The 25,698-nt window shown below is 41.4% G+C and overlaps 1 protein-coding gene across 6 annotated transcripts in view; it reads right to left on the bottom strand.

Annotated features, from left to right (window-relative positions):
- NVL (nuclear VCP like) overlaps positions 1-8,351 on the bottom strand; it is an 87,415-nt gene extending 79,064 nt beyond the window's left edge. For 4 of the 6 annotated variants that reach the window (XM_086345181.1, XM_086345179.1, XM_086345184.1 and 1 more), the window contains exons 1-2: positions 8,258-8,351; positions 1,735-1,808 (exon numbers count right to left, since the gene is read on the bottom strand). Coding sequence is in view for 2 of the 6 variants with exons in the window: in XM_086345179.1 (XP_086201305.1) it covers positions 1,735-1,808; positions 8,258-8,314 (131 nt within the window). In the remaining 4 variants the exon portion in view is untranslated. The remainder of the gene's footprint in view (positions 1-1,734; positions 1,809-8,257) is intronic. The other 2 variants (XM_086345182.1, XM_086345183.1) reach the window with 1 other exon arrangement.
- Between the last annotated feature and the right edge of the window lie 17,347 nt (positions 8,352-25,698).

The following is a 25,698-nucleotide window of genomic DNA, read 5'->3' as shown; positions in this document are numbered from 1 at the left end:
GACTGTAACCCACCAGGTTCCTCTGTCCATGGAATTCTCCAGGCAAGAATACTGGAGTGAGTTGCCATCTCCTTCTCCAAGTCACACTTGTACTTGAGTTAAATGATATTCAGATGAGATTTTGGATTCAGAGTTGATGCTGAAATTGGTTAAGAACTTCTGGGGTGGCTGGGATGGACAGAGTATATTTGCAAACAATGAAGGCATGAATTGGGGGGGCAAAAGGGCAGTGTTAGGAGCTTAACTGTGTCCCTCTAAAATTCATAATGTTTAAGTCCTAATCCTCAGTATCTCAGGATATACCTGTTTTTGGAGATATGGCTTTAAAGAGGCAACTAAAGGGAGGGAGGGAGGAGAGGCGTTCAGGATGGGAGGGATACATGCATACCTGTGGTGGATTCATGCTGATGTATGGCAAAAAACCATCACAATATTGTAAACTAATTATCCTCCAATTAAAATTAATTTAAATAAATAGACACATTAAAAAAAAAAAGATGTAACTAAAGGGACTTCCCTGGAGGTCCAGTGGTTAAGACCCTGCACTGCCAATGCCGGGGGCATAGGTTCGATCCCTGGTCAGGGAATAAGATGCCACATGGCACGCAGTATTGGCCAAAATATAAAAAGAGGTAACTAAGGTAAAATGAAGTCATATGGGTGGGCCCTAATCTAATATGACCAGTGTCTTCTTAAGAATAAGAGATCAGGATACAGATGCACACAGAAGGAAGAGCAAGTAGAGACACAGGGAGAAGGTAGCCATCTGCAAGTCAGGAAGAAACCTCAAAAAGAAAGCAATCCTGACAACTCCTAGATCGTGAAGCTGTAGCCTCCACATTAAGGAATACAATTTCTGTTGTTTAAGCCACCTAGTCTATGATGCTTTTTGATGGCAGCCTTAGCAAATTAATATACAGACAAAGGGAGAGAAAAAAACAGAGACACCAATACACAAAGCAGGGATAATTAATGAGGAAAGATATCAGAAGACCTGGAACCGAGGCACAAAAGAAGGATTTAATTTGTAGTGCAAAGACTGCAGGAATGACACATTTTTAGATAGTCAGGAAGCTGAAGGAGATCATGCCTGATGGTTTTCATTTTTTAGTGAAGAGAATACTACCACTGACGAGTGAGTAAGATGCTGAAATCTAAGAAGTAGCCATTTTCATTAATAACAAGGGCAGCTCCTTCCATATAACTGGTGCTTGATAAATGCTTATATAAATGAACTGAGTTCTAAACCTGTGGATTGGTGAACTAAAGCTAGCAGCTATAAATATCAACTGGAAATGCAGCTATAAATACCAACTGGAAATTTAGGTAGGATGGAGATTTAAAAAATGGTTGGAAAGGGACTTCCATGGTGGCGCAGTGGTAAAGAATCCCCTGCCAATGCAGGTGACATGGGTTTGAACCCTGGCCCAGGAAGATCCCACACGCTGCAGGACAACTAAGCCCATGCGCCTCAACTGCTGAGCCTGTGCTCTAGAGCCCAGGAGCCACAAATACTGAGCCCAAATGCTCTTCAGCATATGCTCTGCAACAAGAGGAGCCTCCACAACGAGAAGCCCAAGTACCATAACTGGAGAGTAGTTCCTGATGGCCACTAGAGGAAAGCCCTCGCAGCACGAAGACCCAGCACAGTCACACAAATAAATAAACAAATAAATCTGTTTTTAAAGAAAGGTAGGAAAGAAAAGCAAAAATTTGGAGACTACATTTCTTTACCTGTACATTCTTTGTAAATCACATGCTAAGATTCCAGTGTCCACATATTTGCCACATCTGTTACTGGTGAGGTACTGAAACAGAAAACATGACAAATACAGCACAGTAGTTCACACTCAGTGACTGTAATCAACGACTAAGCAACTGAGCTATTCGAACATGTTATACTTTAATGCAAACTCATTAATAAAGCATGCTAGAAACATAAACAAAAATCACCAGACAATTGCCAAGTCAGAATAAAAGAATTTAATTAACATTATTAATCACTATGAAATGCAATAAAAATAACCAGAATGGCTATAAGGCAGTAGGTGAGAGCTTATTATATCCCAGATTCCCAGACATACCACAACAAAGCACTGAACTCGGAAGAGCACTAAGGGATATTTTAAATTTGAAGGAACACAGTATTTGATCTGTCCATCTGCAGGAACTACATATGACCCTCAAACAACATGGGTTTGAACTGCACTAGTCCACTTACAGCAGATTTTTTCGATAAGTACATTTTACAGTACTACATGATCCAGGGCTGGTTGAATATGCCAATATAGAACCACAAATATAAAAAGCCAACTGTAGCTATACACAGATTTTCAAATGAATGGGGCTGGGGGGAGAAGGGGATGTTGGCATCCCAACCCTCATATTGTTCAAGGGTCAATTGTACTAGCCTGAGACAATTCATGGTTTCAATATTAAAGCACCTTCTGACGATGTCACATCTTTGCAAAACTGGGTTTCCAGCGTTTCTTGTAATAAAAATCAAGGTGGAACAGGAAATGAATAGCAGTGTCAATCTGATCTCAAAGTATGAGAAGTTGTGCAGTGCCCAAAAGGCATACAAATTTCACCAGTAAATAACTGTGGTTATTTAAGAATGAAATATTGGGTCAGCCAAAGTAAAAAACCTGAATGGACTTTTTGGCCAACCCAATACAAACATACTGGGGCCTGGGCTTCCCCGGTGGTTCAGCTGGTAAAAGAATTCACCTGCAATGTGGGAGACCTGGGTTTGATCCCTGGGTTGAGAAGACCCCCTGGAGAAGGAAAAGGCTACCCACTCCAGTATTCTGGCCTGGAGAATTTCATGGACTGTATAGTCCACAGGGTCATAAAGAGTCGGACACGACTGAGTGACTTTCACTGACTGACTTTGGGACCTAGAAACAAGAGCCTGGTAAAGCTGCCTGGTAAAGCTGTTCTAGGGGCCTTTTACACATTCTCTTTTAGTGCTCACAATGCTATGAGGTAGATGTTACTCTCCCCCTATTTTATTTATTTTTTAAAAATTATTTATTTATTGGCTGTGCTAGGTCTTCGTTGCTGCACAGGCTTCTCACTGCAGTGGCTTCTCTTGCTGCAGAACAGGGGCTATAGGATGCAAAATCTTCAGTATGCGCAGCTCCAGGCTCTAGAGCACAGCCTCAGTAGTTGTGGTACGTGGGCTTAGTTATTCTGGGGCATGTAGGCTCTTCCAGGATCAGGGATGGAACCATGTCTCCTGTATTGGCAGGCAGATTCTTTACCAGTGAGTAACAAGGGAAGCACTCTGCTCTGATTTGAAGCTTTAAAAGCTTACTTACTTGCTTCAGAACAGATCAGATCAGATCATTCGCTCAGTCGTGTCCGACTCTTTGCAACCCCATGAATCACAGCACGCCAGGCCTCCCTGTCCATCACCAACTCCCGGAGTTCACCCAGACTCACGTCCATTGAGTCAGTGATGCCATCCAGCCATCTCATCCTCTGTCGTCCCCTTCTCCTCCTGCCCCCAATCCCTCCCAGCATCAGAGACTTTTCCAATGAGCCACCTCTTCGCATGAGGTGGCCAAAGTACTGGAGTTTCAGCTTTAGCATCATCCTTCCAAAGAAATCCCAGGGCTGATCTCCTTTAGAATGGACTGGTTAGATCCCCTTGCAGTCCAAGGGACTCTCAAGAGTCTTCTCCAATACCACAGTTCAAAAGCATCAATTCTTCGGTGCTCAGCCTTCTCCACAGTCCAACTCTCATATCCATACATGACCACAGGAAAAACCATAGCCTTGACGAGAAAAACCTTTGTTGGCAAAGTAATGTCTCTGCTTTTCAATATTGATATTTCAATATTTCAATTTTTCAACCTTTTCTAGGTTGGTCATAACTTTCCTTCCAAGGAGTAAGCGTCTTTTAATTTCATGGCTGCAGTCACCATCTGCAGTGATTTTGGAGCCCAGAAAAATAAAGTCTGACACTGTTTCCCCATCTATTTCCCATGAAGTGATGGGACCGGATGCCATGATCTTCGTTTTCTGAATGCTGAGCTTTAAGCCAACTTTTTCACTCTCCACTTTCACTTTCATCAAGAGGCTTTTGAGTTCCTCTTCACTTTCTGCCATAAGGGTGGTGTCATCTGCATATCTGAGGTTATTGATATTTCTCCCGGCAATCTTGATTCCAGCTTGTGCTTCTTCCAGCCCAGCGTTTCTCATGATGTACTCTGCATATAAGTTAAATAAACAGGGTGACAATATACAGCCTTGACATACTCCTTTTCCTATTTGGAACCAGTCTGTTGTTCCATGTCCAGTTCTAACTGTTGCTTCCTGACCTGCAGACAGGTTTCTCCAGAGGCAGATCAGGTGGTCTGGTATTCCCATCTCTTTCAGATTTTTCCACAGTTGATTGTGATTGTGATTGTGACTGTGACACTGACCAAAGTCCAAGGCTTTGGTCAATAGAGCAAATATTTTTTTATAGTCAATAAAGCAGAAATAGATGTTTTTCTGGAACTCTCTTGCTTTTTTCCATGATCCAGCGGATGTTGGCAATTTGATCTCTGGTTCCTCTGCCTTTTCTAAAACCAGCTTGAACATCAGGCAGTTCACGGTTCACATATTGCTGAAGCCTGGCTTGGAGAATTTTGAGCATTACTTTACTAGCGTGTGAGATGAGTGCAATTGTGCGGTAGTTTGAACATTCTTTGGCACTGCCTTTCTTTGGGATTGGAATGAAAACTGACCTTTCCCAGTCCGGTGGCCACTGCTGAGTTTTCCAAATTTTCTGGCATATTGAGTGCAGCACTTTCACAGCATTATCTTTCAGGATTTGGAATAGCTCAACTGGAATTCTATCACCTCCACTAGCTTTGTTCACAGTGATGCTTTACGATTATACAGTGGAAGTGAGAAATAGATTTAAGGGCCTAGATCTGATAGAGTGCCTGATGAACTATGGAATGAGGTTCGTGACATTGTACAGGAGACAGGGATCAAGACCATCCCCATGAAAAAGAAATGCAAAAAAGCAAAATGGCTGTCTGGGGAGGCCTTACAAACAGCTGTGAAAAGAAGAGAAGCGAAAAGCAAAGGAGAAAAGGAAAGATATAAACATCTGAATGCAGAGTTCCAAAGAATAGCAAGAAGAGATAAGAAAGCCTTCTTTAGCCATCAGTGCAAAGAGATAGAGGAAAACAACAGAATGGGAAAGACTAGAGATCTCTTCAAAAAAATCAGAGATACCAAAGGAACATTTCATGCAAAGATGGGCTCGATAAAGGACAGAAATGGTATGGACTTAACAGAAGCAGAAGATATTAAGAAGAGATGGCAAGAATACACAGAAGAACTGTACAAAAAAGATCTTCACGACCCAGATAATCACGATGGTGTGATCACTGACCTAGAGCCAGACATTCTGGAATGTGAAGTCAAGTGGGCCTTAGAAAGCATCACTTACTTGCTTACCAGCCCGTAGGTTACAGGGCCAGATTTCAAACCTAGAATGTTTAGTGATCAACTCACAAGTTTCAATGTTTGCTAATTATCTAGTTTAGGTTCCCCACTTTATACAGCAATTTCTTCTCAAGGATCCCTAATACATGAGAACTGCCTCTGCATAAATGCCCCCAATGGCAAGAGACTAGGTGTCCAAAGCTGCAGTTTCAGTTAATTGTCCCCTTTTCTGGACTCCTATAGATTGCTGTCATTTACCACAGTCAATCTTGAATTGCACATATATATCTCAAACCCACTTCAAATCAAAAAACAACAGGACTACAACCACTTTAACCTGCTAAGTTTTAGAGTAATCTGTTATATAGCAATAGATTAATGTGCTAGTTAAAAGGAGGCAAGTGTACTGCTTGAAAGATGTCTAAAACGTATTGCTACATGAAACAAACAAGCAGCAGAAGAAATGCAGATGAGCCTGTGTGATTTAAAAAAAAAAATCTATAAGTGCATATATGCATACAAAATTTTAAGACAAGTACAACAGAAACTCTCCATGATTACTCATGCAGAAGTGGAGTGGAGATGAAAAGAATTCTTTCTTCTCATTTTATACCCTCCAGTTCCCTTTTTTTGGAGAAGAAAATGGCAACCCATGCCAGTATTCTTGCCTGGAGAATCCCAGGGACAGAGGAGCCTGGAGGGCTACAGTCCACGGGGTCGCAAAGAGTCGGACATGACTAAGCAACTTCACTTTCTTTCCCTTTATTTTAAACCATAAGAACCTATTACTCTTATTTTTTAAATTACTATTTATTTGACTGTGCCAGGTCTTAGTTGTGACATACAGTATTCCTGGTTTTCGATGCGGCATGTGGGTTCCAGCTCCCTGACCAGTGTTCAAACCCAGGTTTTCTGCATTGGGAGCATGGAGTCTCAACCACCAGACCACCAGGGAAGTCCCCCTATTACTTTTATAATGAACCAAAGTAAAAAGAGAGGAAAACTGCTAATGTCAAACGCTGCAGAGCAGTCAAGTGTGGCAAAAACTGAGAAGAGGCCACTGGATTTAGCCATTAGGAGTTACTGCTCAGAGATCTGAATAAACTGAAGCAGCAAATTGTGCGAACATTCAGAGAAAGAGCAATAAAGTGAGTAAACTGCAAAAACAGAAGTCCTGTGCCCAAGAAGTTTAAGAAGGTCCATGTGGATAGGACCGTGCAATCAAGGGAGATTACAAAAGGGGGAAAAAAGCAATGGACAAAAAGGTAGATGGGGCCAAAATACAAAGGGCTATTTAGGATGGATTACTCTTGATGTCTGAAAGTCCACAGAAGGGTTTTGAGTAGGACCCTGGCACACTCCAATCTTCCCTTTAAAATGATCTCCCTGGGTGCTCTTAGTGTAGAACAGACTAAGTAAAACCAGTAACAGTGAGATCAGTTAGGAGGTATTTCAACGGTCTAAAGGGAGTGTGGTTTGAACTAGGATGTTAGAAAGAAAGTGACAGTCTCTAAGTCCTGTCCAACTCTTTGCGATCCCATGGACTGTAGTCCACGGAATTCTCCAGGCCAGAATACTGAAGTGGGTAGCCTCTCCCTTCTCCAGGGGATCTCCCCGACCCAGGAATCAAACCGGGGTCTCCTGCATTGCAGTTGGATTCTTTACCAACTGAGTTATCAGGGAAGCCCAAGTGATTAGGTTTGAAGTATATTTCGAAGGTAAAGCCAAATAGGTCACTGATTAATTGGTTACAGGAAGTCAAGAGTCAGAATGATTCTTAAGGTTCTGGGCCTTAACAAATGGATAGATGGTGCGATGTCATTTACTGAAATAAAACAACACAAAGAAAAGAACAGTTTGGAGATCAATACTCTAAGCTGAAATCCTATAAGATACTCATGAGAAGATGTTGAGTATGCAGCTGGATATATCAATCTGGAACTCAAGATAAAATCAGCACTGGATTATAATATAAATTTTGAAGTCATGAATGGATGTATAATATTTAAAGGTACTAGACTGGATGAGATCACCTAGAAGTATGCACAGATAGATAGAATATAAAGAGAAGGTAAGAGCACAGGTGCTCAAGGCACTTCCAACATTTAAAGGTGAAAGGAAGAAACAGATTCAAAAAACTGACGATACAGGAGCTGGAAGGGTAAAAGAAAAACAAGGTGAGAATATAGCTCTTAAAGTGTCCCTCCCTCCTTCTAACTGAGTGCTTAGTAATCTAAATGTCCAAGGCATTTACCACACAATGCATTCCACTGACGATTATGAATACAAAAAAAAAAAAAAAGGCAGGTAAAGTGCCCGTTATGAAGTAAGATTCAGAGTACTTGTCTTTACTGGTGTCCGAACCTGACTCCAAGTTTCCTAAGAAAGGAAGTTAACGTATTCTTTATGACCCCGAAAGCAATTCTTCCCTACAAGGTTTCGAGGAACATTTCCTTCCCAACTACACAAGACAGGAAGTTTTAAACTCAAACGCCATCTCCACTCTCTTTACGGATCTGCACAGAGGTCAGGCAGATCCGGGCAGGCCCTCATCAAGCTGCTGCCTCTCAGGGTCTCGGGCTGCGCCTTGAAACTCGGCCGCAAAATGAGGAGGAAGGGGCTTGAACCACCCGCGAAGAAGTGGAGTCGTCAACAGCCCCACGCTGGAATCCAGACTGGCGCTGGCGGCAAGTCAGTCCGATCTAGAAACCTCCCCCCTTCTCCCAGCTGCGGCGAGAAAGGGCCTCTGGGGCTCCTGAGCAGCGAACGCGGACCACTCTGAGAGCTGGCCGTGCAGGATACACACCTGGATAACGCGCTGCTTCAGTTTATTATCCACGAACCTCGCGGGCCTGGGCTTCATCGCAGCTGCCTCTACTGTTGCTGCACGGACTTCACGTGAACCGGGGGCCTCCCCGAGGCTGTCCACGGCGATTGCCGAGCCAGCTGCCCAAGGAAATGCGCCCCACCCGCCCTAGCCCACGCCGTTCCCTTCAAGACTTTTGTACCGCGAGTAAACGGGGAAAAAATCACCAAGAACAAGATGAAGATTTGAGAGAAGGGAGTTTTTCAGAGTCTTATTTTACAGGCTTGTCCAAGAGGCCCTGGAATACAAGGACCCATTTGAACACGCTCAACTTTATTGTTCCCGACTCTGCGGACACGCGCAGCGGCGGGAGCTGGGAGGTTCCTGCGGGGGCGTGGCCACCCACCTCTGTAACAGGTTTCTAGCCTGTCGAGGCGCACAGTTTGCGAATTTAGTTAATCTTGACCCGGAATCTTAAAACCGAAGCTGGGTAATTGTGATGATTAGATCAGGGTAAAAACACACCGCCACCCTCCTGCTTATTTTCGCACACAGTGACCCACGTTAGTGAGTCCCGACAAAGGGGCTTGGTGTCCAAAAAAAAAAAAAATTAGCTTAACCAGAAAACTAAACCATCTGTTACATTTGGGAATCGCTTGGTCTTACGGTATTTTCGGCAGATAATTCCTTGAGCACATCCACTGGCAGACTCCATCTTGGGCTAGAAACTGCCCGGGATTTTCTTAACTATGTATTTGCCCGCAAAGAAGTTTATCTTGCATCTCAGAAGATACAAATAAAGAATCAATTTTCAAAAAATTTACTGTCTTTAGTTTCTACCTGTTTGTTTGTTTCAATTGTGTTCTCAATATTCTTATTTGAGGTCTTACTTGGCTTATGAGACTATTAAGTGCAGCCTATATGTCAGAAAATTTGGAAATCTCAGCAGTGGCCACAGGACTGGAAAAGGTCAGTTTTCGTTCCAATCCCAAAGAAAGGCAATGCCAAAAAATGCTCAAACTACCGCACAATTGCACTCATCTCACATGCTAGTAAAGTAATGCTCAAAATTCTCCAAGCCAGGCTTCAGCAATACATGAACTGTAAACTTCCAGATGTTCAAGCTGGTTTTAGAAAAGGCAGAGGAACCAGAGATCAAATTGCCAACATCCACTGGATCATCAAAAAAGCAAGAGAGTTCCAGAAAAACATCTACTTCTGCTTTACTGACTATGCCAAAGCCTTTGACTGTGTGGATCACAATAAACTGGAAAATTCTGAAAGAGATGGGAATACCAGACCACCTGAGCTGCCTCTTGAGAAACCTATATGCAGGTCAGGAAGCAACAGTTAGAACTGGACATGGAACAACAGACTGGTTCCAAATAGGAAAAGGAGTACCTCAAGGCTGTATATTGTCATCCTGCTTATTTAATTTATATGAGAAACATCATGAGTACATCATGAGAAACGGTGGGCTGGATGAAGCACAGGCTGTAATCAAGTTTTCTGGGAGAAATATCAATAACCTCAGATATGCAGATGACACCACCCTTATGGCAGAAAGTGAAGAAGAACTAAAGAGCCTCTTGATGAAAATGGAAAAGGAGAGTGAAAAAATTGGCTTAAAGCTCAACATTCAGAAAAACTAAGATCATGGCATCTGGTCCCATCACTTCATGGCAAATAGATGGGGAAACAGTGGCAACAGTGGCTGACTTTATTTTGGGGGGCTCCAAAATCACTGCAGATGGTGACTGCAGCCGTGAAATTAAAAGACACTTACTCCTTGGAAGGAAAGTTATGACCAGCCTAGACAGCACATTAAAAAGCAGAGACATTACTTTGCCAACAAAGGTCCATCTAGTCAAGGCTATGGTTTTTCCAATAGTCATGTATGGATGTGAGAGTTGGACTATAAAGAAAGCTGAGCACTGAAGAATTGATGCTTTTGAATTGTGGTGTTGGAGAAGACTCTTGAGAGTCCCTTGGACTGCAAGGAGATCCAACCAATCCATCCTAAAGGAGATGAGTCCTGGGTATTCATTGGAAGGACTGATGTTGAAGCTGAAACTCCAATACTTTGGCCACCAGATGCAAAGAACTGACTTATTTGAAAAGACCCTGATTCTGGGAAAGATTGAAGGCAGGTGGAGAAGGGGACGACAGAGGATGAGACGGTTGGATGGCATCACCGACTCAATGGACATGAATTTGGGTAGGCTCAGGGGGTTGGTGATGGACAGGGAGGCCTGGAGTGCTGCAGTTCATGGGGTCGCAAAGCGTCAGAAAAGACGGAGCAAGTGAACTGAACTGAACTGAAGTAGTGCATTGAGGTGTGGAGAGGAGATGGAATTAAGAGAAGGTGGTGAAATGTTGACAGTGTGGATAAAGAATGTTGCCTGCCATTTTAGTAAACAAAGAATGTTGTGGCCATAATGCCATCAGCCATATCCTGCCCCTAATGGTGCACCCTGAGAGGACTACTAGAGCAGGCTGCAATTTCCTGCTTGAGGAGATCCTCCACTTGATCCAGGAATTGAACCCATGTCTTTTATGTCTCCTGCATCAGCAGGCAGATTCTTACCACTATCGCCACTTGGGAAGCCCACTAAGTGTTAGTCACTCAGTCAAGTCAGACTCTTTGAGACCCATGAACTGGGGAAATGGCAACCCACTTCATTATTCTTGCCTGGGAAATCCCATGGACAGAGGAGCTTGTCGGGCTACGGTCTATGGGTCACAAAGAGTCGGACTCAACTGAGGGACTGAGTACCAAATGTACTACATAGAATAAAACAGGCCCAGCAGCATTACAACATATACCAAGCAGCATAGTTGATTAGACCATAATTTGTTTGAGAGTACTACCCTATATTTGGGGTGAGCTTCATGGGTGTGTGACCTGTGCAGTTGCAAAGAGCTTTGTGCTCAGAAAGGGCTCAACACCGGGTTAATGCTCCACAATTGCTATCCTGAAATTCTTAATACAGTTTGAACAAGAGGCCCCTTATTTTAATTTTGTACAGGGCCCTGAAAATTATATAACTTATTTGGACCTTAAGTACTCTAGAATGCAAACCTGTTAAGGGCAAGGAGTATTTTTCACCCATTTATTGCATCAGGTGCAGTAGGCAATAATTCAAAGTAAGTTAATGCTCAGCATCAATAATGGTATGCTATAACATTTTCCTTTGGAGTTATTTCCATTAATTATTGCCCTGAAGATAATTTTACATCAATTCCAGTATTCAGATTTTACAGTACCATACAGATAAACCAAAAAGATTGCTGAACAGTAACCTGAGTGCATGTACATCTCAAGAACTTCCTATAAGTTAATTGTCCTCCATTCTTTGATGGCACAATCCCACCTAGTGGTAGTCACACATTTTACTATCTATTTTTCACATCTTTGCCCTCCCAAACCTTGTACCTCACTAGTAAATAGCCTCTTGTCTAATTGTGCTTCTTAATTAAGGTGATATGTGTTCTGATTTACTCAAAATAGTCCCAATTTTTGCCTCTTGACCCATCACAATCATTATTTTGTCCATGCCTTGCAGCATGTGGGATCGTCCCTGACCAGGGATTGGACCCCTGTCCCCTGCAATGGGAGCATGGAGTCTTAAACACTGGACCACCAGGGAAGTCCCAGCACAAGTTATTTTATTTTAGTTTTTGGCCACACTCTGTGGCATGTGGGATTTTAGTTCCCCAAATATGGATCAAACTTGCACCCCCTGCACTGGAAGATGACATCTTAACCACTGGACTGCCAGGGAAGTCCTTGGCACAGTTATTAAGAGTATTCCTTTCATGGAAATGAGTGAAAGTCACCCAAATGAGAATAGGCAAGGACTATTCAAAGATTGCAAAAATCACGTGCATTTTGGCAGAGACTCAAAGGCAGGTAAAGGACTGGGAAAGCGCCATAGCTGAGAGAAGGGAAGGTTTCAGATGTGTGCTGACTAAAGGCTGTTGGCATGGAGAAGCTGTGGAAGGGCTAACTAAAGAGCAGGGCATCTCTGTGACTAGTTGTGTGTGCTCAGTCCCTCGGTTGTGTTTGACTCTTTGTGACCCCATAGACTATAGCCCACCATAATACTAGAAGGGTTGCCATTTCCTACTCCCGGGGATCTTCCTGATCCAGAAATCTAATCTGCATCTCTTGTGTCTCCTGCATTGGCAGGCGGATTCTTTACCACTGTGCCACCTGGGAAGCCCAGGTGACTACTTAGGGGAGCATATTTGATTTTTCTGGTGAGTCCTGTCAGTGGAGTCCTAGACATTCAGGACCAATGCTACAGGGTTTATGGTTTGGCTTCTGGGACTGTTTGCTAGAGATATTGTTCTCACTTCCTATAAGTCTAACTTGTAGATAGCAGGTTGGTTTCCTGGGCTGGTTGCTGCAGATTATAAATCAGAGCATAGTTTTTCTGTTTTGTTTTACAGCGTCTGGCCATTGTTCATTTGAATACCCAGTTTCTCACCTTTATGTCTCATAAGGGTTCCAGTTTAGACAATGAATTATATAGTCATCAATGTATGATAGGAATATGGAGAAAAACTGTGAGAGTGTGCATAGCTGAGATTCCTTACCAAGGTTCAAAAGGGAGGTTGCCTGCTTGCTGTGAGCTTGAGGCTGAGGCTGTATCCATGTTTTCTGAGATGAGGAAAAAAACCTTTGATTTGGTTTATTTTGTGAAGGCCAATAATTCTGATTTCTAATCAAGTTTGTCCTCCTTTGAAATGAATGCCGTATTCACGTCCCTAATCCTAAGAGAATACAAGTAATATTCTGAGCTGTCATTTTTTCATTATATCTACAAATGTTTATTGTCTACTATATGGCAGTTGCTATGCTAAAGTCAGAGGACACAGTGATGATCACAGATATGGTCTTGGAACTTATATTCTAGTGAGAGGGTCAAACAGTGGGCTGGCTAAATAATAAACACATGGAACTTCCCTGGTGGTCCAGTGGTTACGAATCCACCTTGCAGTGCAGGAGACATGGGTTTGATCCCTGATTGGAGAACTAAGATCCCACATGCCATGCATGCTGCAACTAAGACCTGATGCAGCCAAAATAAATACATAAACAAACATATAATTGCAATAATGACAAATTTCAAAAGTTGAGCCTAAGATTAATGTGAAAGAACAAATGGCCAAGAAGAGCAAAAGATTGTTGAATGAGAATTTAAATATCAATACTCTTTTTTAAAAAACTTTATTGATGTATCTTGTATCTATAATAAAATGTATTCATCTTAAGTGTATAATTCAATATTTTAATTGAGGTAAAATTAACATAAAATTCACCATTTTAAATATAATACAGATGATATTTTGTGACTTTTAGTATATTTACAGTGTTGGGCCAGTGTCATGAATACGTAGTTCAAGAATATTTTCATCAGTTCCAAAAGAAAGCCCGTGCCCTTTAAGCAATCACTCCCAATTCCTCCCTTTCCTCAGCCCCTGGAAAGCATTCTAAGCCACTTTTTGGATCTATGAAAGTGAAACTGAAAGTGTTAGTCACTTAGTCATTTCACACTCTTTGCAACCTCGTGGACTATAGCCCTCCAGGCTCCTCTGTCCATGGGATTCTCCAGGCAAGAATACTGGAGTGCTAGCCATTCCCTTCTGCAGGGGGATCTTCCCAACCCAAGGATCGAATCCATGTTTCCTGCATTGCAGGTGGATTCTCTACTGTCTATCTCTTTGGATTTGCCTATTATGGACATTTCATATGCATGAAACCATACAATATGTGACTTTTTGTGTCTGGCTTCTTTCACTGAGCATAGTTTGTTTCCAAGATTTATCCAGGTTGTAGCATGTATTGGCATTTCATTCATTTTGTGGTTGTGTTCCATTGTATAGATATGTCACATTTTACTTATCAGTTCATAGTTGTTTGACATTAGGATTATTTCATCTTTTCAGCTTATAAGAATAATGCTGCTTTGAACATTTGTATACAAATTGTTCTATGAATACATGGTTTCAGTTCTCTTGGGTATACAGCTAAGATTGGGATTGCTAGGTCATGTGGGAATTCAATATTTATCTTTTTGAAGAACAACCAAACCACTGTCCACAGCAGCTGCAGTATTTTACCTTCCCACCAGCAGCGTATGAAGGTTCCAATTTCTCCATATCCTCTCCAAGACTTATTTTCTGTCATTTTGTTTTTTAATTTCAGTTATCCTAATAGGTGTGAAATGATATCCCATTGTTTTTGATTTGCATTTCCCTAAAGTTTATTTCTTAATGGTTGCCCTGGGATGTACAATTAAATACCTTAATTTATAACAATCTATTTTGAATTAATATATTTCAACAGCATATGAAAACTTTGCTACTACTATATATATACATACATATATATATATATATATACACACATATATATAGCAAAGTAACGCTCAAAATTCTCCAAGCCAGGCTTCAACAGTATGTGAGCCAAGAACTTCCAGATGTTCAAGCTGGATTTAGAAAAGGCAGAGGAACCAGAGATCAAATTGCCAACATCTGTTGGATCATAGAAAAAGCAACAGAGTTCCAGAAAAACACCTACTTCTGCTTTACTGACTACGCCATAGCCTTTGACTTATGAATCACAATAAACTGGAAAATTCTTCCAGAGATGGGAATACCAGACCACTTTACCTGCCTCCGGGCTTTCCTTGTGGCTTAGCTGGTAAAGAATCTGCCTGCAGTGCAGGAGACCTGGGTTTGATCCCTGGGTCGGGAAGGTCTCCTGGAGAAGGGAAAGGCTACTCACTCCAGTATTCTGGCCTGGAGAATTCATGGACTGTATAATACATGGGGTTGCAAAGAGTCAGACATGACTGAGCAACTTTCACTCACTCATTTGCCTGCCTCCTGAGAAACTGGTATGCAGGTCAAGAAGCAACAGAACCAGACATGGAACAATGGACTGGTTCCAAATTGGGAAAGGAGTAGGTCAAGGCTGTATATTATCACCCTGCTTTTTTAACTTCTATGCAGAGTACATCATGTGAAATGCCGGGCTGGATAAAGCACTAGCTGAAATCAAGATTGCTGGGATAAATACAGTGACCTCAGATATGCAGATGACACCACCCTTATGGCAGAAAGTGAAGAGGAGTTAAAGAACCTCTTGATGGAAGTGAAAGAGGAGAGTGAAAAAGCTGGCATATTGGCATACACACACACACACACACACACACACACACACACACACACACATATATATATATATATATAGCTTTGTCATTCTCATTACATATTTATACATTGTGTGCCCATCAGTAGATTTGTAATTATAGTTTTATGTAATTGTATTTTAAATCATATAGGAAAGAAAGAATTACAAACCAAAATTAAATTAACATTAACTTTTATATTTACTTAAGTTGTTACTTTTACCAGAATTCTTTATTTCCTCACATGGTTTCAAATTAGTGTCCTTTATTTCAGCCTAAAGGACTGATCAGATCAGATCAGATCAGATCAGTCGCTCAGTCGTGTCCTACTCTTTGTGACCCCATGAATCGCAGCACGCCAGGCCTCCCTGTCCATCACCAACTGCCGGAGTTCACTGAGACTCATGTCCATCGAGTCAGTGATGCCATCCAGCCATCTCATCCTCTGTCGTCCCTTTCTCCTCCTGCCCCCAATCCCTCCCAGCATCAGTCTTTTCCAATGAGTCAACTCTTCGCATGAGGACTGATACTCTTTATCTTTTTAGTAGTGGGTCTCTGTCTTTGTTTACCTGAGAATGTTTTCATTTCTCCTTCATTTAAAAACATTTTAGAGGGGAAAGTATGGGAAAGGGATAATTAGGGAGTTTGGGATGGACATGGATACAGTGCTATATTTAAAGTGGGTAACCAACAAGGACCTACTGTATAGCACATGGAACTCTGATCAATGTTCTGTGGCAGGTTGGATGGGGAGGGGAGTTGGGGGGAGAATGGATATTTGTTTATGTATGACCGAGTCCCTTCACTGTTCACCTGAAACTATCACAACATTGTTAAACGGCTATACCCCAACACACACAAAAAAGCTAAAAAAACATTTTAAAATATGTAAGCAAATTTTCAAAAATATGTAACAGTTCACCATCTTAACCATTTCTAAGTGTATATTTCAGTAGTGTCAACCACATTAACGTTGTTGGGCAACAGATCTCCACAACTTTTTCATTTTGAAGAACTGAAACCCTGTATGCATTGACTAAAAAGTCCACATTTCCTCCTCAACTCAGCCCCTGGAAACCACCATTCTACGCTTTGTTTCTGTGAGATTTACTACTAGGGTATCTTATATAAATGGAATCATTCAATATTTGTCTTTTTGTGGCTGGCTTATTTCAATGTAGCATAATATCCTAAAGGTTTATCCACATCATAGCATGTCACATGAATATTATTCATGAAAGGCTGAATAATATTCTGTTGCATTTATATATCACATTTTCTTTATCCATTGATCTGTCAAGGAACATTTGGGTTGTTTGGACCTCTTTGCTATTTTCAATAATACTGCAATAAACATGGGTGTGCAAATCTCTCTTTAAGATTTTGCTTTCAATTCTTTTGTATATATATACCCAGAAATGAGATTGCTGGATCATATGGTAATTCTATTCTGAAATTTTAAAGACACTTCCATCCTACTTTTTTATAGTGGTTGCACAATTTTACATTCTCATTATCAGTACAAAATGGTTCCAGTTTCTCCATAGCCTCATATATTGACCATATAAATATGTGTCTTCTTATGAATGTTCTATTTTGTTCCACTTACCTGTGTGTGTGTGTGTGTGTGCGCGCGCGCGCACACTCAGTAGCTCAGTCATGATTGACTCTTTGCAACCCCGTAGAGTATAGCCTGTCATGCCCCTTGGTCCATGGAATTTTTCAGGCAAGAACACTGAAGTGGGCTGCCATTTCCTCTTCCAGGGAATCATCCCAACCCAAGGATCGAACCCAAGTCTCCTGCATTGACAGGTGGATTCTTTACCACTGTGCCCCCTGGGAAGCTGACTGTGTCTCAACTCTCATTAATATCACAATGTCTTGATGGCTGTAGATTTAGTATATCTTGAAATCAGCTGATGTGAATCCTTCAACTTTGTTTCTGTTTTTCAAAATCATCTTGAAATGATATTTATATTATAATATAAAGTATTATATTTCCTTTGCCTTTTTACATAAATTTTAGAATAAGCTTGATATTTCTATAAAAGAAATCCTACTATGGTTTTGATTAGAATTGCATTGAACCTATAGATCATTTTTGGAGGAACTGACATTTTAAGCATTTTGAATGTTCTGATCCATCCACATTGTTTCTCTCTCTATTCATTTAAGTGTTTGACGTATTTCATGATCTTTTTGAAAAAAAGGTCCTGAAGATAACTTAGTAGCTTTATCCCTAATATCTCACACATTTTTGGTGATAGTGTAAGTGGTACTGTTTTAAAATTTTCATTTCTAACTGTTAATTGGTAGTATGTGCTTAATTGTGTCGAATTCTTTCCAGTCCCATGGACTATAGCCCACTAGACTCCTCTGTCCATGGAGTTTTCCAGGCAAGAATAATGAAATGGTTGCCAATTCTGATTCCAGGGGATCTTCTTTTCTTTTTTTAGGATTTATTTTCTTTACTTTACAATATTGTATTGGTTTTGCCATACAACATGAATCTGCCACAGGTGTACACGTGTTCCCCATCCTGAACCCCCCAGTCCACTTCCCTCCCCATACCATCCCTCTGGGTCATCCCAGTGCACCAGACCCAAGCATCCTGTATCCTGCATCGAAATTAGACTGGCGATTCATTTCATATATGATATTATATATGCTTCAATGCCATTCTCCCAAATCACCCCACTCTCTCCCTCTCCCACAGAATCCAAAAGACTGTTCTATACATCAGTGTCTCTTTTGCTGTCTCACATACAGGGTTATCGTTACCATCTTTCTAAATTCCATATATATGCGTTAGTATACTGTATTGGTGTTTTTCTTTCTGGCTTACTTCACTCTGTATAATAGGCCCCAGTTTCATCCACCTCATTAGAACTGATTCAAATGTATTCTTTTTAATGGCTGAGTAATAGTCCATTGTGTATATATATCACAGCTTTCTTATCCATTCGTCTGCTGATGGACATCCAGGTTGCTTCCATGTTCCAGGGGATCTTCTTGACCCAGGGATCTTAACGTCTTTTTTGTCGTCTGCATTGGCAGCCAGATTCTTTACCACTAGTGCCACCTGGGAAGCCCCAGTAGTATATAAAAATGCAATTGGTTCTTGTGTATTGACTTTGTGTCTTCCAATCTTGTTAATAAGACAATTGATATAGACAAAATCAATACCCTCCTTTTTAGCCCATAAGTATTTTTTCTTCCCTTCTTGTACTGACTAGTCATAGCAGAGAACAGAAGGGCCAACACTGAAAACAAGATTAAGAGAAAGTCTTTGAATACGAAACCACAGTTCCATTTCCCCATTTGTTTTTCAGAACACTGGCAGCCTGGCTTGTACTCCCGTAGGTAAGAACTTGGGCTTTTTTCTGGAGTAACTGAAGGGCCTTCTGGAAAAGATCCATATTTGAGGAGGTGAGGGTCAACTACTGATCAACTGGGTCACCACTGAGCAACACACAATGAAACCATTAACCAACCAGTCCTGCTCATCCACACTGAGCTTCCCACTACCTTCTTTTTTCTTTTGTTTTGTTTTTTTGGCCATACTGTGTGGCTTGTGGGATCTTAGTTCCCTGACCAGGGATCGAATCTGGGCCATCGGCAGTGAAAATGTAGACTTCCAACCGTTGAAGAGCCAGGGAATTTCTCCAACTACCTTTTATTGTTTATTTTTTTTTAATTTAACATATGAAAAGACTGTCAAGAATCAAAGCTTGCTTGCACTGTGAATTACAGATCAAAACAAAGTAATGGTGAAAAGAATAGAGGAAACAAAGGCAAAGCACAGAGCGAAGTATTTGAAGTACATCAAAACTTATACTCTTGTAAAAATGGGAAGGGGCTTCCCTAGTGGTCACTGCAGGTAAAGAATCTGCCTGCAATGCAGGAGCTGCAGGTGACACGGGCTCAATCCCTGGGTCGGGAAGATCCCCTGGAGGAGGGCATGGCAACCCACTCCAGTGTTCTTGCCTGGAGAATCCCATGGTCAGAGGAGCCTGGTGGGCTACAGTCCATGGGGTCGCAAAGAGTTGGGCACGACTGAAGTGACTTGGCATGCACACAGAAAGGGGAAGATACTGTATCACTGAAATAAGAAGAGGGTGCTATAAAACAGAGCAATCGGAGGACAAAAAGAATCTCATAAGTAAAAATATAATATTATAGACTTCATTAGAATGTTTATAACGTAAAGTGGAGAAATTCTTATAGAAAGTAAAACAAAAAATACACAGGGATGAAGAGAGGAGAGGAAATATTCCTCAATCTAGGAGGTCCCAGTGTATAACTAAAAGGAGTTTTATGAACCTAGAAGGGAGAAAGCAGAAGTAAAAAGTAATAATCAAAGAAGCAACCCTTAAAATGATCAGAACTGGAAGGCATGGGTATTTAAATTCAATGAGCCTACTGAATGCCTTGAACAATGAAGAAGGCATGTTATTATGACATTTCAGAACGTCTAGGCTAAGAGAAGATCCTACATCTTTCAGGGAGAACAGACAAGATGCATCCAGAGTGTCAAAAATTTTAGAATGGCAGAAAATTTTCAATGTGTGCAGTAATACAGTGCTGTCAAAATTATTCTGGAAAATAATTTCAACCTATAATTCTGTACTAATTCAAAGTATCAATCAAGGTAGGAGTAAAACGCTAGTCTTAATAGCTATAGTTAGTAAAAAGCTAGATATACTAAGTTTCCATGTAGCCTTACATTCATATATCCTTTCTCTGGGGGCTTCCCAGATAGCACTAGTAGTAAAGAACCTGCCTGCCAATGCAGGAGACACAAGAGACGTGGATTTGATCCCTGGGTTGGGAAGATCCCCTGGAATAGGAAATGGCAACCCACTCCAGTAATTTTTCCTGGAGAATCCCACAGACAGAGTTGCCTGGTGGGCTGCAGTCCATAGGGTTGCAAAGAGTCGGACACGACTGAAGCAACTTAGAGTGCACGCACATCCTTACGCTGGAATCTACTGAAGGGAGCCATCCAGCAAGTGAGAAAGCGAAGTGAAAGTTGCTCAGTTGTGTCTGACTCTTTGTGACCCCATGGACTGTCCATGGAATTCTCCAGGCCAGAATACTGGAGGGGTATGAAGAGGAAAAGTTAAAATTTTTACATAACCTCCTGCCCCTTATGTCTCTGTAACTCAGCTTGCTCCTTGCAAAGTCTGAATCACGTAGGTCTCAGAAAGTGGGGACTCACAATACTAGGAACTGGAGCTTATCTCACTTACCCTTGTCCTGCTCTTTGCAATTGCCCTAGCCCCTACAAAACCGCAAACCCGCTTAATCATGCCTGTCCGTGTATAAAAACTCTGTAACCCCTTTGTCTGGGGCTCAGAGCTTGGAGTGTTAACTCCTCTGGGCCCGCCAGCATAGTAAATCTGAGTTCTCCAACTCTCTGAGTGTGATGCTTGGTTTCTACAACATTTCTGGAGGCCCCAGCAAGATTCCAACCACGCCGGCCCCTTGAGTCACTGGACTGGTGGCTCAGCCGGGCTGGAGTGAAGGAACCCTGAGAAGAAGGAGGAGGCACACCACCTGACGGTATTCCGGGTTCTCTTTTGGACCCGTGTTCCGACTCTCCGGATGGCCAAGCCCCGAATGGACTCACTGGAGGGATGGACCAACTCACCAGGAATGGCCACAGGATAAGGTAAAGCTCCGGGGCCAGTCCCCAGTGAGGACCTACCCCAACGGGCAAAAGAGGAGACTGATCACCTCCTTGGGCTCCCAGGAAGGGAACATCAGATAGCGAGAACTGGGGACCCGGGAGAAGAGAGGTATTGTGACTAATAACCTCCCTGGAGCTCCCAGGAAGGGAGCAACAGTTAAGGAAACCTGAAGACTCGGGAGAAAGGAGGCATTGTGATAGCCTCTGAATGATTGTGAGTGTGTGATTGCTGATTGAACAGAGTGAGAGAAATTTTTCTTCTTGGAAACTGCAAAACCAATTCTTTTTGCATATGCAATTAAAAACAACGATGGGCTGCTGTCTATGGGGTCGCACAGAGTCGGACACTACTGAATCGACTTAGCAGCAGCAGCAGCAGCAGCTTGTTAAAAGGCCTGCCTAGGAAAAAGCTTGAAGTTAACCCTTTCCATGTCCTTGAAATACACAGCCAACTTTGCCTGAAACCTCAGCCTTGGGCAAATTAGAACTTCAAGCAAAGAAAAAAAGGGGTCAAAGAGATATTTTAAATCTCAAACAAAAAAACTATAAGATCTCTGTCAGTCTGTCTGTCTGGATTTATGTATGTCTCAGTGTATGTCTTTTGTTTTTTTCTGATAATATTGTTTACGTTGTAAATGGGTTCTAATTTAATTGGCCTAAAGAAAAGTAAGTACTTACAAATCAAACAATTCTAAATACAAGAAAAATTAACCTAAATAAATTTCAGATTCACATAAACTTGGAAATATTCAATATTAAATATCTAGTATTAATGTTTGTTTGTTAATCTAATAAGGAAGTAGGATGTATGCTTTTGCTAAAGAAGATATAAGAATAAAATTACATTTTATAAAGGGAAAATAAAGTAGGTCTGACTTACAGGTAGCTGTTACAGAAAGTAATTAAAAGGTTTGTGGAAAGTGGACCCTGAAAAAAAGTTTTACGCATGGTTAGGACTGAGTTTAAAATAAATTTAATTAAGTTTACCTAAATGAGTTTAAAGTAAGCTGGCACAAAAACTTGAATTTGGCCTTTCTCTCTGTTAAGAGGACATACTTTCTTCAGATGCTGAACTGCTTTTAATAATAGATTTAAGTTTCTTTACCTCTTAATTGATCTGTTCTATATTTACCTTTGAAATCTTTTGTTAACTTTGGCTAAGTGAATAACTATTATTTCACAGTAACTTATATGATCCTACCTGACTAAGTGTTATAAACTCTTTTGATATTTATCAACAAAACTTCCAAATAACTTGACTTCCAGCTAGCTTTGGGATGCTTCCAGAGGGCCCCTGAAACATCCCAAAGAGCTATTAAGCTACCTGGGTTCATTGGACATGTTAAATTACATGAGAAGTACTGTTGAAGGGGTGATAAATCTTTTCAGGTTATACTGTATGGTTGATGTTACAATATAGATACCCTAAAATTATGTGAAATTCATATAGATCTGATATGCCATGATAAAATACAAATATAATTCTAGTTATCATATTAAAGTGTTATGACCAGGTTTCTTTATCAGTTGCAATAGAACCAGATTTTAAACATGCCTCCTATGGTTTTACTCTCATGCCTTTAGAAGAATACTACTAGTTTTTCAAAATATATGAAAAGACTTTCTAAGATTAAGCAGATAAACAAATTTTGTTATTAACAGTAAGCTGGTACCAGACTGGAATTTGGTCTTCTTTCTGTTTAGAGAATGAAGTTTTCTTAGAATGCAGCTTTTGATAACAGATTATGAATTTCTTTGCCTTTAAGTGATTTTATTTGTTTTTAAAATCTTTTTGTTACTTTGGTAAAGTAAATAAACATTATTTAAGATTATGGTACATGTAGACAAAGCTCATTCTGCTTCTATAAAAAAATAATCCCTCACGGTTGGACTTTTGCTATCTTGATGTTCTTAAAACATGGTAATAGTCTGCTCCTAAATCAGGAAATTAAAAATGGATAAACAACAGCTAAAAATCAAAGAGCCAGGGCTATGGGAAATCCAAGACAGTAGCTTGGCTTTTTCTGGCTCCCTGACAGACCTCATTTTTATTTGATGGGTTAAAGCCTTCCCTGGCTACAGTGTTAATGCCTTTACAATGAGTTCTTCAAAAAAAAAGAAAAGAAAAAATTATGTTTCATTGAATATTAAGTTCTAGTTTTGCTAATTAAGGTCTGTGCTTACTAAGGCACTTCTGAAATAGTTCCTTGTTATATTATATTGCTAAAAGGTTTAATTAAGTTATTAAAAAGGACACTCTAAGATTATTTCTAAAGCTTATGTCAGTAACCAGTCTTTGGATAAAGGTCAGATGCTCCATGATATACAACCAGGAGATTAACACTTAGCTGTAATCATTTACGGAGAAAGCAATGGCAACCCACTCCAGTACTCTTGCCTGGAAAATCCCATGGACAGAGGAGCCTGGTAGGCTGCAGTCCATGGGGTCGCTAAGAGTTGGGCACGACTGAGCGACTTCACTTTCATTTTTCACTTTCATGCATTGGAGAAGGAAATGGCAACCCACTCCAGTGTTCTTGCCTGGAGAATCCCAGGGACAGAGGAGCCTAGTAGGCTGCTGTCTATGGGGTTGCACAGAGTCAGACACAACTGAAGTGACTTAGCAAGCAGTAGCAGCAGCATAATCATTTAACTGAGTCAATTGACCTGGGGAATACCAGGCTATATCCAATGAGAGTTTTTGACTTAAATTCTTGCTTATGACTTTACTAATAACTGCTAGCTATATTATTTTCTATGTAGATTGTTTCAAAAGATTATTTCTTATGTTACCAAATGTGTGATGAGCCTGTGATAAAATGCTGATATGCAGTTCCATATGAGATCAATAATTGTAATAATGTAACTCTAGACAGGGGAAGAAGCAACAAGAGGAAATATTTTCCTGGACCAAGAGGCTAGTAAGACAGGTATGGTCCAGAGATTTTTGCTACCTACAAGGCCTGGCCTAGTGACAACACATTTGAGTGGCCTATCAATAGAATCTTTGTTAGACCGGAAATGAGCCCTCCCAGCACCACGGGACACAATGACCATGAAAACCCACAAGACACAGTCACATATGTGGCTATGAAGGGGCCCTGCCGACTGGAAGTTTGCCCTTGCCAGCTGCCTCTACAAAGACTAAATCATGACCAATACAAGATGCTGACCTTCAACACCCCCTTGAAAGGAGTTCAGGATGGAGACAAAAAATAAGGCACTCAGTGCTCTGGAAAAAAAAACAAACAAACAGGCCTTCAGATTGTCAGATGTTTTCAGGTGAAGATTTTTGTGAGTCCAAATTCTTGCATCTTCCAAACCTAGAGAAACACCAATGTCACAAATCAATGTCTGGATCTGGTTCTCCTGGCTAGCCCCTCAGCAGCTTTCCTACTTCTATTCATCTTTGGGCCATGTATCTTTAACTTTCTTGTTAAATTTGTTTCTCCAAGTAGTTGTACGACAAGAATACCCCCCGGCCAACACCCAGACAGCGCTAGAACAAGCTGCCTTATCATTCTGTGGACTCTTACCGCCCTCCGTAAAGGCACCCCGAGGTCCTCAGGCTAGTCTCCCTTTGAGATCTTATACGGGAGACCACTCCCAGTGATAGAAAAGCTCAAGGGAGACCACCAACAACTAGCTGACCTGGAGATATCTCAACATCTCCAGGCCCTGGGAAAAGTTTTCCACCATTTGTCCCGAGAAACCTTAAAAAGGACACCCATTCCTTTGGGAAATTGGGTTCATCCCTATAAGCCAGGAGATGAGGTATGAGTTAAAACATTGGAAAAAAGAACCACTTCAGCCAGTTTGGACAGGCCTTCTCACAGTCGTCCTGACAACCTCTACTGCTGTTACAGTTACAGGCGTCATCCCTTGGATCCACCACACCAGAGTCAAGAAGGCAGTGGCCTCCTGTAATGAGGACAACTGGAAAACAGTTCAGGAACCTGAAAATCCCCTCAAGGTCTGGTTCCAAAAACAATGGTCTTCGCCCACAAAAGACACTGAGCCCCGGTTAGCTGTCTGTTACCTCACTGTAGTGGGGAAGCCTCATTCTTATTAGATGTTTCTTATGATCGATTCTCGGAGAAGACAATGGCACCCCACTCCTGTACTTTTGCCTGGAAAATCCCATGGACGGAGGAGCCTGGTAGGCTGCAGTCCATGAGGTTGCTAAGGGTCAGACATGACTGAGCGACTTCACTTTCACTTTTCACTTTCATGCATTGGAGAAGGAAATGGCAACCCACTACAGTGTTCTTGCCTGGAGAATCCCAGGGATGGGGGAGCCTGGTGGGCTGCAGTCTATGGGGTCACACAGAGTCGGACACGACTGAAGTGACTTAGCAGCAGCAGCAGACCTACTGCCAGCTGAAAAGGGAGGACTCTGCCTCTTCTTAAATGAAGAATACTGCTTTTATGTAAACCAATCAGAATTAGTCAGGGACATGGCCCAACAGCTAAGGGAATGAATCATGAAGAGGAGAGAAGAACTAGCAAATTCCTGGGGTAATTGGAACAATATCTGGAGCTGGGCA

Source organism: Bos grunniens, chromosome 16 (assembly GCF_055505025.1).
Source record: "Bos grunniens cultivar Pamir isolate PY7600 chromosome 16, Bosgru_T2T1.0, whole genome shotgun sequence".
Lineage (NCBI taxonomy): Eukaryota > Metazoa > Chordata > Mammalia > Artiodactyla > Bovidae > Bos > Bos grunniens.
Note: the sequence above shows the minus strand (reverse complement) of the source record. Positions and strands in the feature narration are given on the sequence as shown.